The sequence below is a fragment of the Ruditapes philippinarum genome, unplaced genomic scaffold (genome assembly GCF_026571515.1).
Source record: "Ruditapes philippinarum isolate M1 unplaced genomic scaffold, ASM2657151v2 ctg1464_1_1_1_1, whole genome shotgun sequence".
In the NCBI taxonomy this organism is placed as follows: Eukaryota; Metazoa; Mollusca; class Bivalvia; order Venerida; family Veneridae; genus Ruditapes; species Ruditapes philippinarum.
This window is the reverse complement of record NW_026859675.1, coordinates 298,686-312,302: the sequence shown is the minus strand read 5'-3', so window position 1 is coordinate 312,302 and position 13,617 is coordinate 298,686. Positions and strand designations below refer to the sequence as shown.

At 31.0% G+C, this 13,617-nt stretch overlaps 1 protein-coding gene across 5 annotated transcripts in view; it reads right to left on the bottom strand.

Moving 5' to 3' along the window:
* LOC132757478 (DNA topoisomerase 2-alpha-like) overlaps positions 1–12,223 on the bottom strand; it is a 39,502-nt gene extending 27,279 nt beyond the window's left edge. For 3 of the 5 annotated variants that reach the window (XM_060748760.1, XM_060748764.1, XM_060748761.1), the window contains exons 1-9: positions 11,871–12,029; positions 8,334–8,588; positions 6,743–6,836; positions 6,462–6,525; positions 5,960–6,105; positions 4,801–4,898; positions 3,403–3,615; positions 2,238–2,411; positions 337–438 (exon numbers count right to left, since the gene is read on the bottom strand). In XM_060748760.1, the coding sequence (XP_060604743.1) occupies positions 337–438; positions 2,238–2,411; positions 3,403–3,615; positions 4,801–4,898; positions 5,960–6,105; positions 6,462–6,525; positions 6,743–6,836; positions 8,334–8,588; positions 11,871–11,909 (1,185 nt within the window). In that variant the 5' untranslated portion in view covers positions 11,910–12,029. Of the gene's footprint in view, positions 1–336; positions 439–2,237; positions 2,412–3,402; positions 3,616–4,800; positions 4,899–5,959; positions 6,106–6,461; positions 6,526–6,742; positions 6,837–8,333; positions 8,589–10,918; positions 11,099–11,870; positions 12,030–12,067 lie in introns of those variants that run through there. The other 2 variants (XM_060748763.1, XM_060748762.1) reach the window with 2 other exon arrangements.
* Between the last annotated feature and the right edge of the window lie 1,394 nt (positions 12,224–13,617).

The window sequence follows — 13,617 nt, the reverse complement described above, 5'->3', positions numbered from 1 at the left end:
ATCATTTGACTTGCTGAGGTAATAAACTCTGAAAATGGTAACTAAGCATTATGACCTTTTAAACTGGTCATAAAATTTGTGAAGTGTCAGTGCTTTTAGAATATGAACACTTTAGGTCACATATGTCCAAAAAGGTTATGTTGGACAATAACGCTGAGCATTTGTGCCAAGTAATTTAAACAATAAAAGAATGACAAATTTAGACCACAAATGAAAAAAATTCTATTTGGTCTTTGACCATTATGTAACCATGTCCTATGAGATACCAATCTGATTCCTGGGCCTTTTTTTAAATGGAAAATATTAGCTCATTTTAAATAATCATGTTAAAATTACCTGGAATGGTTTAATCTGAATTCCTCCCTTGTTTTTCTTACTCACAACCTCAATTAACTTCTTAACAACTTGGTCAGCTACATGATCAACATGTCTTCCTCCCTGCAACACAGATATTTATTCTGATAACAATGTAATGAATGTATTCAATTAACAGGAACAACAGGGTCCTAATGGCCTTAATTTCTCACCTATATATAGGGCTGTCATTGATACATGGTTCATATGACTTTTCAAGGCCTTTTATCAATTTTCAAGGACTATTCAAGTCTTGATGACCATTCAGGCTCTTCATAATGATGGTACAAAAGTTTTAAAACAGTTATATTTCTGAAAAACTACCTTTAACAAGACTTATTTGCATTTACACAGAACAAAACAGTTTCCAGTCACTTGAAATGTCGATAGATTTATCTGCCTATATACATTTAGATTGCAATTCCTTTCAGATCTCTACATTTGCTTGGCTAACAAATTCAATTTCATACAAACTGCCTGCACTGAACGTAGATAACAGAACGTACATAAACACTTATGCTTGTCTGACTTAACTCCTTAAGCCAAAGTGAATATTTATCGTCTGTTAGCCCTTTACTGGCGAAAATACACTTATCTTTGTCTTTAGGACCACTCATCTTGTTTTTATTGTGTCATGCGTGATCATTCAAGAAATGATTCATGTTGTGAGAATCACTAATCCGTACCAAAAACCAATATTTACACCTACCGAAACCAAGTTTTACAAGCGTTCACATTCGTAATGGGTGCATGTACATTTTTTATTGTTTTGTTTTTTCTCTTGTTTTGATGTAGGCCAATGCAAATGAAAAAACTATCTATTATTATCAAATTTAAGTAAAAACCTAAATTTTATTTTTGAAGCATGACAAAATAATGAAATTTAAACATCTGTACGTAATAAGTTTTTTGACTGAATTATTTAGAAGTCAGTTTCAGTTTGGCAATTTCTGGTGAAGTAGCTGCCGTGTTGCTATGCAAGTTATAAAGCCTATTAATTAATTGTTACTGTTGTCATTTACAAATGATAGAACACTAAATTCGGGTAAATAAACATACCACACTGCGAATCTAGCATTTATTCCCAGAATTTTCAATTTCTAAATTTGGTACTTCTTGGCCTGATGTCATTAGATTGACACATGCGATAAAAGTGTAAACAGTAATGGCTGCATGTTTTGCTTTAGGTAGGAGATTAAAATTTCAATTGTAAATGACAAACTTGTAAGGATATTAATTTGAAATGATTGTATATTTTAGTCATTGCTATTTGACACCTTATTTGAATCAATTATCGAAATTATGCATCAATATCAAATTGACTGTTGAGTCTTGAGACTTGATAATACATCAATAACGCGAATTCCCATGATGGCCCTACCTATATATCACTGCTTATTTTCAATCATTTTAGATATGTAATAGTTAATGAAATTTAAGTTTGTGATACAAATACCATGTTGACTTTGCAAACAATGCCTCTCTCACTATGGAAACTTATCCTTGAATGTGTGGTTGAAATAAAATTGAGTGCAGCCTTAAGGAAATATCTAATTATATCCACAAATTTTCAATAAAAAATAACATTCATAAGTGAAAATTCTCTATTATAAAATCAAATCAAGTTACATTGTATACTCTTCAGTGGATTCAGTCAAAAAGCTAACAAATAGGAGTTTGCAATTTCACAGAAACAAATTATGTCCGAAGTTTAAACATTACGATAGCATTTATCATCTTGAAATAGTCCTATTAGTACATATTCTGTCCTGGCAAACACACATTACATTGTTATTTGCATAAAAATAGAATATCTACACACACACTGCACCTTAATTTTAGTTTCTTGGAAAAGCGGATATAGATTCAAGTTTATATCATACCTTTGTTGTAGCAATGCTATTAACAAAGCTAGCTTGTTGAAAACCTTTATCACTCATTGTGACGGCCACTTCCCATCTAGGACTAACTATCTCATGTACAAGTTTTATTGGGGCACCAGCTTCATCAACTTTGTCCTTTATAAACAAGCTCACATAATCTCGAAAGTTTTTAACCTGTAAACAAAAAAATATATGAGAAATTCAGACATAAAGCCAAGAAAAATAATTTTTGACATGTAAATATTATATTATAATAGGAAAGTCATAAATCCTTTAACTGATTACAATGATTATGATAATAATCCCATTATACCAGCTCCTCATAATATTGAATTCCTACTTCAGCTTCTGATATAGGGGGAGAAAATTTAATCAGGAAAAAAGTGCCAAATGCATTTCAATAATTCAACATCTTTTTCCCCCATTGTATTCATAAGACTAGTAACGGGTAACCCATGGACTATTTCAGTGGTCTACAATAACACATCAGTCCTTGAGCACAAATAATTTATATCAGTGATATACTATGCTCAAATTTGATATTAGAAAATATTGAAAATTGCTTCACAGTGTCTTTATAAATATAAAATAAACATGTTTTGACTTTACACAAAGTAGATCTATGTTATGTTTTAAACTCTACACAATATACGTAGTCAAATATGAATGTATAGTGTGATTAAAAAAAAAAAACTGGCAGTTCAGTTCCCATACATAGTTTATTTAATCGGCAAATTCTTATTCAGTAAGAATTTATTGATTTTAATAAATTTCTTTGATAAATATTTTACTCAAGGATGAACAAAGTATATCTTTAAGTGTGATGATACATAACTTATGTTTGAAGAATATCCTTCTAGATATATAGAAGTTATAATTTGATATAATAATCTTCATGAAAATTTTAAGTTTAAAGGGAAGAAAATTTTAGTGAGCTAGTTATGAACATTGCTATATTATAATGTGGATGATGATAGAAACATGCATTTTTATGTTTAAATCACCCAATAAATAATGTGGTTATAGAAAAAAAATGAAAAAAATAATATTTTACTGCAAAAAAAAACTTCAAAATCTGGACACAAATTTTAGGGCAGGTAGGACAGCTCTATGTATTTCATATATAGTAAGGTTAAAAAACTAATAACAAAATCAATATTCTTACTGGTATTCTCTTGCCATTTAAAATAACTTTCACATCTCTTGAGGCTGCAGCAATATCATAGGCTCTCCTTGTGAAAAGATCTACTGTATCTTTGTCAAGTGTTTCCATTCGAAACTTTTCAAGATCAGGATAAAATGTGATAGCTGTAAAGTCTTCCTCTTTTGCATCAGTTATACTTGGCTCCTTTGTTTTTCCCATGTTATCTTGCCATGTCTACAAAATAATGTTCCATAGTGCTAGTGTTTCAATTGTGTGAATCAACTTTACATCTCTTCTATAAATCACAACAGGATTCAAACTATAATTAAACCAGGCATTATTATTATCAAGAGCATAATCAATATCATGCAATGATCGTTTCTTTGCTTGATATTGACCCCAAAATTTTAACTTCTTCACAAATGCAAAAAAAATAATAATAAAAAAAAATTCACAAAAATGTGAAGAAAATTCACAATTAGCGCGCTTGTTGTTTGGTACCTCAAAAATGATGAACGGACAAATGACAATCTTGTGAATTTGGTTGAAATATTTAAGGGAATAAAAATAAAATAAAAATAAAGATTGCACTATAAACATCATTACTAAATGTATGAATAAAGTGAAAACAGGTGATAATTTCTTTTTGTTTATTTTTTCCACAATTTGACAGATTAGTGCACTAAAAATTCACAATTTCAGGGGTATGGGCTGTTGCGAAAAAAGTATAAAAATCACTTGTCATGGACACAATTTCTTTTCTAAAACGTATTCTACCATTTCATATAGCTTATCAAAAATCAACAATGTAAGAATGTATTATATCATAAAATTATTGGTTTTAGAGTATCAGTATAGCAGCAATTGACCTTTAGATATACATTCCCATTTTTGATAGTTAACAGGTATTTCAAGTTTAAAGACAATTGTTTGTTGTGCTGGGTCATGTAAAAAGTCAAACTAACACTCCAAAGGTCATTAAGTGACTTTCCAGCTTTACTATTAGAGGAAGTTCAATCTTTGTAAGCTAGCTTCTTCACATAAAAATATCCAAGCCTCCAGCAGGATTCTATCCCTAATTGGTGCGGGGAATCTTGTTCGAAGTTAACAACCATAATCATTAGGCCACAAATGCCCTTTAGAGTGAATATCTTTGTGATAGTTAACAAAACAAATTAAATCAACACTTATGCCAACATAGATTAATGACAATAGTTTCCTTGATTTCTTGAAAGTGGAGACAAAATATTATCGCTGCACATAAACTTTCATAAGGAATATGAAAGCTGGGTTGAGTAAAATAGCTCACCATATTAATTTGTATAGACATGCAAGACCCACATCCATTTCAAAAAGGTTGACAAAAAATCTCTGAAAGTAACCACTGACTGTTAATAAATTAAATGGTTATATATTTACCTGTCTAAATCCTTTTTTGTATTCTTTGTATGAAGTCTCCACTACAAATTTCTTGCTAAATATATTACACAACTTAGCTCCATAGCCATTTCTGCCACCTAAATTCAACAAAATTATATCTTTCCTACTTCACAGCATACAAGTATTGCATATTTATCTTCTAAGACAAAACACATTTAGTATTAGAAAATTTGTGCTTAGATAAATATATAAACTTTTGAGCTATAATCATCTAATAATATGAAAACGGTTCAATGACAAAATTCACACAATAATAGCAACTAAGTTTGGAGACATATTAAACTAAAAATAAAAGGGCCTCATTTTGAAGTGTTTGATTACAAGGGGGCCATTGGCCCCAATGCGCTCACCTGATTATTAAATGCGATTGATATACAAAAGTGAAGTTACCAGGTCTTAAAAATGTACAAAATATGGTTAATTTTTTTGTGTAGGTAAGAAGTTGATGTTTTAAGACAATACACCAAGAATTTTAAAGTTATGATCAAGGTAAAAGTTTGTGGATAGGAACAGTTTTTACTATATACATATAAGGAAAACCTTTGACCCAGGGCGGGGCCAATTTTGACCCTAGGGGGGCTATAATTTGAACAATCTAGGTAGAGTTCCACTACACAATGCTTCATGTCAAATATCTAACCTCATGCCTTTGTCAATTCAGAGGTTTTTTAAGTTTTTACCAAATATCTAAGCTCTAAGCCTTGTACCTTCAAACAAGAGGATTTTTTCAGTTTTTACTATATACATATATATAAGGAAAACATATGACCCCCTGGGTGGGACCAATTTTGACCCCAGGGCTATAATGTGAACAACTTTGGTAGAGGACCTATAATGATATCATATACCAGATATCAAAGCTCTAGGCCTTTTACTTTCAGACAAGAAGATTTTTTAAGTTAGCATTTTTTAAACTCCTTTCCTAGCCCCATGACCTACTTCTGCAACAGACAGGAACCATTTGAACAACTTTGGCAGGGGACCACCCAAGGCTCATTCCTGTAAAGTTTGGTTACTGTGCAGTCATTGGTTTTTGAGATGTTGTTTAAAGAAATTGCTGACGACGCACGACGATGGACGTTGGGGGATCACAATAGCTCACCATGAACACGTTGTGCTCAGATGAACTAAAACACACCTGTCACTTTCTTCTCTGAGTCATCATAGTTGCTAGATGTAAGAAGATGTCCAAAGATCATTGTTGGTACAAACATATTGTGTTCCTTATGTTCTACCACTGGGATACCCCTTCCATTATTCCATACTCGTATCTTATTTGCTGCCCTGAAATCAACAAACAAATTTTCATAATCTGAAGTTGGACAAAGATATAACAAATAATATCATAATTTGGAATGTTAAGTTTAAACGGCCAAATTCAACGGAACAATTTTGCTCAGGAAAACCAACATCTTTGTCAATGTATTTCTAATGAGCTGAAATTTACATTCAGCTTGTGTTTTCTTTTGTTTTTCTGTTTCTTGTTTTTGTTCTTTAAATTGACAGTACTGTTAAAAATACAGGCACTTTTTGAAAAGGTATGTACCTGTAATATAAAAAGTTAATGTATAGTGTCAAAGTACAGGTTATGGGTATGCAACTCAAGTTAATATTATCATTGAAAGATATCAAGTACTTACGGGTCAATATCAATTTTAATGCAGTTCATCTTTGGATCTCGTTGCTTATTATCAGCAGCATTTACTAAAATATACATCATCAATTATTGTTTATATATTTTGAAACTGAAACAACATATTACATAACATACTAATTGTTTAATACAGTGATTGAATTACCGGTATGATGTACTGGCATTAAAAAAGTCCATCTATAAAAATTATCGCAAACTTTTGAGATAGCCCTCATTTTAATATTTTACCTGTTTAAAACTTACTTGCACATATATAAGACAATTTACCTAATATTTCATCAAATATTTTGTATAATCCTGGAACATATGTTATATCCCTTTGTATCATAAGGTCCATATCTTCATTCAATACCCACATTGGCTGGAAGTCAAAATGAGAAAACAACTCATATTATATGCAAAAAGATACTTATACTTTTTATGAACCAGTATTTTAAGAAATCTATCAAAATTTGTTTATTTTAGCCGATCAAATCAGGTATATAAAAATTGCTATTTAGTTCAACAAATTTTCATTTTTGCCATTTCCAATAAGTCTTGATTCATTTCATACATTCATAGCATATAAATTATGAAAGCTTAAATTCAGACTTTCATATTGCCAAAGGCAATGAATGCCAGTGTTTCTGCCAGGGCGCGTTTTTGCGTTTTTGGCGCACTATTTTCAGCCATGACGCAATGAAATTTAGTTAGTGCGTATTTTGTGACGCAAGAATTTCACCGTCGCTGATTTCAACACAAGTCAGATATACAGACTATAAACCGTCAATTCAGTATAAAAATGTACGGAATGTTTACCGTGGGCTCCACTATAATTTTAATGAGAAATGAAATTTACCGGGTCCGTGGTCCGGCATTTAGCCAATTTCAACTAGTTAATAAACGCTTGCATTTATACGTTACTGCATATATTGAAAGCGCCCAGACAAAATTATTTATTTTGTTGTCGTCATATTCTGCGAACGAATAACTGTCTGCTGGAAAATGCAGTCTGCGTATATGTTAGTGTTAATCTGTGCTGTTCTACAGAAATTAGAAACTTCGAAGGGAGCGATAGCGACAGGAGAATGTTTCTAATTTCTGTAAAACAGCTAAGGATGAACACTAACATATTTAGTGTCAAGCTTTATTTGGCCTTTGATTACGTCACTAGGCGGTACTATGAAGCACTATGAAAAATAGAAGGCGACTATGAACGAATTTCAATATAGTATCGACTTTCTTTCTTCTATGAAAATTAACACACATAATTTTTAAGAAATACAGCGTTATTATTGGATGACAAATAATCCAAAATAGCAGAGATTGACCAATTTCTTCACGAAAAATATACAAAATATTGTAAATAAAACTTATAAAGTGTTACCTGTTTTTTTTTTACATTTTTGTTAAATTTATTGGCATGACCCTTATGAATTTGAAATGACCCCTAAAATATCATACAGGGGGTCATAAAAGACCCTCAGAAAATCAGAGCTGGCAGAAACACTGGAATGCTCCCCAAAACTTCACCTTTTCAATATACTACACTTATTAATTTAATAGTACATTGCAAAATACGTAACAGGGAACATTTTTTTGTAAGTGACTTGGGCAAAATAGTCACCTTGTCTCTCTCCATTTTACTCAGTTTGCTTGGTAAGGAAAAACATAGTCACCTTTATTTGGATAACACTGGCAATAAATTTCGAAGTGTAAGAATTGTCCATGCTCATTTCAAAACAAATTGTTAAACCCATTTTCAATATGTAGTACAAGTACATAAGTTTGTATATACTCCCTGAATTTTTTTCAGGAAAATAATTTTCACTCTTACTTTGTTTCCTATATATTATACCTTTCATCATTGCAATATTACCTGAGTAACACTCTCCACAGATCCAATGTAGGTGTCAGGACGTAACAAGATATGCTCCAGCTGGGTCTTTTTCTGATATATTCTTTCTATGGACAATCTTTTCTTTGATGCCTTTCCTTCACCAGCACCACTTTCAGGAATAAAAAACTCGTCCATATTTTCATTTTCTTTAGCAACAGCTGCTTTCTTCTTTTGCTTGGGTGGTGGTGCACCAAGTGTTTCCCCTCCATTTTGATTCATTTTGTCAAAGAGAGCCTAAAATAGAGAAGAAAAAAAATGACTTGCATTTATACAGTGTAAAAAAAACACTAACAGTTTGGATTTCATCTACAAGATTCTTAGATATGATTACAAATCATCATATATATATTTGAAAATCCTTACAAAAGTTTTAAAACTGGAAAAAGTTTGACAAGTAGATCTAATGTTTATTTAATCAACTGCTTATGTTGTTAATTGCTAAATCGTGAATAGTCCACTGAACATTTGGCTATTATTTTATTTGAGCCCGTGTGAGCCTTGCTTATGTTTATTGTTTGTTTTACTTTTACTTCTTGTTTCAAATTTTTAAGTACCATGAACTAAGAGGAGCACAGTATATCTATAAAAGTTTTTTGCTTAAGTCTCTAGCTAGCACCACCCTACATTTCTGTGCCTGTCCTACAGACAAATAATACCTCTTTAAGATATAGATCTAACCAGGGTCTTTCAAATAGAATGGTCTACGAAAAAAGATGTCTCAGTTGAATCACGTGATTAGGTTATCAACTGACCGTGATCTAGCATAGTACATCACCCTTCAAAAATCAAATTAATATAAGATAATGTTTTGTTAAATCAATCAAAAAAATACTAAAAACTAATACTGGCTACATTACAGTATTAGTTTTTTCTTTAAAAGTAACAATTTTATAGATTTGCAATAACATTAGGATTTTTTCGTTCCCGGTGTCTAGGTAAAAATTTACTGCTCATATTTGAAAGTAGGTCTGAGTTTTATGAGCTTTTTTTAAATTCATGAATTGCTCAATGGGAAAATAAAAATTGATTTTAATTTTTACAGGGAAAAAATGTTATTTAATCATATCATGTAAAAAGTTTATACTATTTCATGATGTTATTTACAAATATTTGTTGTTTAATTTGGTGCATTTTCAAAATGGCCCCGTTTATTTGCAAATTTTCTGAACAAGCAAGCTATGTTTCTCAACAGATATGGCTTTAAAAACATTATTTTCTGAAATATTTATCCCTTTTTTAAAAGTTTAAAGATTTTTAAAGAACATCATGGCGTTAGAATTTTCATTTTTGCTCTTGTATTTAATTTTCGCCCTTTTCTTGAACAATTACCTAATTTGCATAAGGCAAACTATACCGAGACATGTTTAATTATTGTATGGAGAAGGGTTTAGTTTACATAGCGCATTTCCGGACCATTCTATTTAAAGACCCTGATCTAATGAACAATGACAGATACAAGATATTACAAGAAACATGGATATATATGTTATATTAGTTTACATTTTTGTGTGATGATAACTTAAAAAAAACTGATATGATTTTGTTGGCTATATCCTGGATTAGACCCCGGGGTCTAAACCAGGAGTATATATTAGGTTCATTCCGTTTTCTTTAGTGTATTATATACTAGTTTTACGCCTGAAAAATACATAGGGGTCTAATCCAGATTGCCATTTTGTTATGTGAACAGTGAAAGGCATGCACAAACTGATATTGCTAGACGGAAAAGAGTCAACTCGGCCCACTTTACAAAAATATATAGGCCTATAACATATTTACTTTGCCTTGCATGTTGTTAAGGTAAATGAATAATAAGAAATATCTTATTATTATTATGTAATTATACATTGTACCTCTGCCGAAATAAAGTATATTTAGAAAAAAAGTTATTTATTTGTCTTGCAGATTCGATAAAATTAATATAGACACAGGCACGATTATCAGACCTGGGAAGAAAAAATATAAAAATAAAACAGATTGATAAAATAACTTCATATTTTTTTTTTCCAGGTCCGATACTTGTGCCTGTGAATATAGATATAATAAAAATGTTTTTCCTTAGATGCATTTTGTTTGTACAGTAATTTTCAAAAACATGAAACAAAAACATGTTTACTTTATAGCATAAGCTTCTAATTAATTGCAGGTGGTCACTTATCAAATTTGAATGAATCATAATTATCACCTAATTAATCGGTATCCTTAACATACATATTGATTGATAATAATAGCCCGTGACAATAGGAGTCCTTTGATGTCTTTTACCCATTTTTAAAAGTGGGCCGAGTCGACCCGTGCCGAGTTGGAATAGGGCCGAGCTGACTCGGGGCCGAGTATGTTTTAGGGCCGAGCTGACCCGGATTCTTGCTAGACTTTATCCGTCTGCAGCTAAACCTGGGTCTTTCAAATACATTTGGTCTTTCAAATAGATTTGGAAGACCCTGTTTTAACATAAATTATGATTTTACCCAATATTATTTCTCTACAAAATCACTCTAATGACTGCTAACATAATGTTAGCCATATTTAAATGTGCTCTGGGTATTAAATTATCATTATTATACCTTTAATGGAGCTGATGATGACATCTTACGACGACTGAATAAAGTCTTAAGTGCAATCTTGAAGAAGTGAATACTAAAACCAGATTTTCCTTAGTATTAGCTTAAAAATATCCTAACATTTTCAACATTTTCTTCTGAAAACTACCATTTTTGTTTGTGGCGGTTCTTTCAAGAAATCATCAAACCAATCAAATCATGCGGGTATAGATGGATACCGAAAATAAGCTGTTTTCGCGAAAATAAGATTGCGGCTACGAAAATAAGATTTATTTATGAAATAGTGCGTTTGTCTGTTGAAATAATTATGTTAGTTATATATTTATGCATTCATTGAATGATTTTACAGCAAATTAAAATTTCAGAGTAAAAAAAATTTTTTAAAAAGTGAAGTTTGAGCCGAAAAATACTATCATACGAAAATAGCTCAAATTGCCGTGTAAAGCGAAAATAAGATCGGGTCTACGAAAATAAGATTTAATTTTGATATAATGTATTAAAAACGTATTTCTGTTGTTAATAGTTGATTTGTATGAATGAAATAATAAATTTCAGAACCAAAAAAATAATTTAAAATAGTGAATTTTCGCATGCCTTCCCACTATACTATTTGGGATATTTACCTATGTAGCGAACAAACGTCTTATATTTCATTACAAAACATTTCATTCTTTATTATTTCATTCATACAAATCATTTGATAACAACAATACGTTTTCAATACAATTTATCAAAAATAATATAATTATTTCAACAGATAAATGCACTATTTCAAAAATGAATCTTATTTTCGTAGCCGCGATCTTATTTTCGCGAAAATAGCTTATTTTCGGTATCCATCTATACCGAAATCATGCGACACAAAAACCACGTGACGAAAATGAGGTCACAACCTTTTACTTATAAACATAAATTATCTTTAAATTGTTTCAGACAACAATTTCCTGTCACTTACAGCAGATTTCATGGAATCCACAGCTTGTTGTGCCATCATCCTATGTATGTGTATTCCAGATTGTTAAAACAACACTTAGTTATTAGTTAATCTTAAAAATCAAACATAAAAACTCGTTTTATGAACTAACATGAAAAAATCTTGATCATTTATTATATTCCCTCCACTTCTGCTATAAATAATCAAAGTGAACTAACTCTAATATATAGTTCCACAAAATATTTGTTGATTTCAGTAATTCATATATAAATTTTCTTCCGACAAAGTGGCGATTATTTACATTTTCGCCAAGAACAATGCCTTCCACGGCGGCGATGTTAAAGAATACCCCTTTTCATTGGATAGATTCATTTCTGTTAACCAATCAAAATTTAGGTTAGTGTAAAAGTGGATTTTCCGAAATTAATCAGGTTTACCACCACCAAATTTTAAACGATTGTAGTAATTTTCCCATAGACACATTATAAGAAATAACACATAAACCTATCTTAAAATCGAGTATTCATGCTAAAAATGTGATTTTTTTTTCTAGGAGAATGACATGCCTTACACATTAAAAATAATCTTTTAATAAAGTAGGGTTGACAGATTTTTTCGCAAAATGCCTCCAACGATGATTACTTCCCTTTTCAATGTTAACAGGACTGACCTATACTTTTTTCGACAGAAGGCCGGTCTTCCTGTAACATTCATAGGAAAGAACACTTACTGAATATAAGAAGAGTTTTTATTGGTCATTTTAAAATTAAAAATCTCATTGGCCATTCTAAAATAAAATGTAAAGGATAGTTCTTGCCATTATCAAAATAAAAGGATAGTTCTAAAATAAAATGTACAGAATAGTTCTTTAACTTTCTAGTTAAATTGATCAGATATTTAAGTTCTGTTTAACACTACTTCTTTCCACAAAACATTTTACACTGCATTCATGCAGATCTCATTACATTTTCTAGTGCGAAGTTTATTTTACCTAAGAACTTACTAAGCTTTTTTTACACATGAACTGAGTTTTAAATTTGTCCAAAATAACGAGAATAATATCAGAAAGTACGCAAAGTTTATAATGTTCAGTCAGTGTCTAATATATTATTTGATTATTTTTGCATATTAATCAAGTATTTATAAAAAATAATTGCCTACCGACTACGTAGATGTTGGTGTTAGAAATTGAGTTCACTTACCTAAACACGACATGTTCGTAAAATTTTAATAACGCATTATTAATATCTTAAAGTTTTCATTTTTCAAGATTAATAACCCTAAAGGAAATTATTATGTCACTGTTATAAAAAAATAAAAATCTGGAAACAAAGTGATTCCTCAGAATTATCAATCACAACAAAATTACATGAACATAATCATTGATGCCAGCACTATTAAGTGTTGAGAATTGAGTACCGCTCAAGCCGGTGATAGGGGGCGTGAGGGATGTTGCACTTATTCAGTATCCCTCATGTACAGACTCAATCAAACCGAGTCTGCAATTCTCTTGTAATTTTGTTGTGATTAATGCTTCTGAGGGATCACTTTTTTCCAGATTTTTTTTTACCATCTCTTAAGATATAAACTGGATCACACATAAATAACATCACCTCCAAGACAAAGAACTCTTTAAGATTCGTCCTCTCAAAACAGACAAATCAAAACCTCAACCTTTGTTTCCTATGTAAGACCTCAACTAGAGTATTTTTAAAGTAAATTTTCTAGATTTTTATATGGCACCCGTGGCAGAAACATTTAACTTACA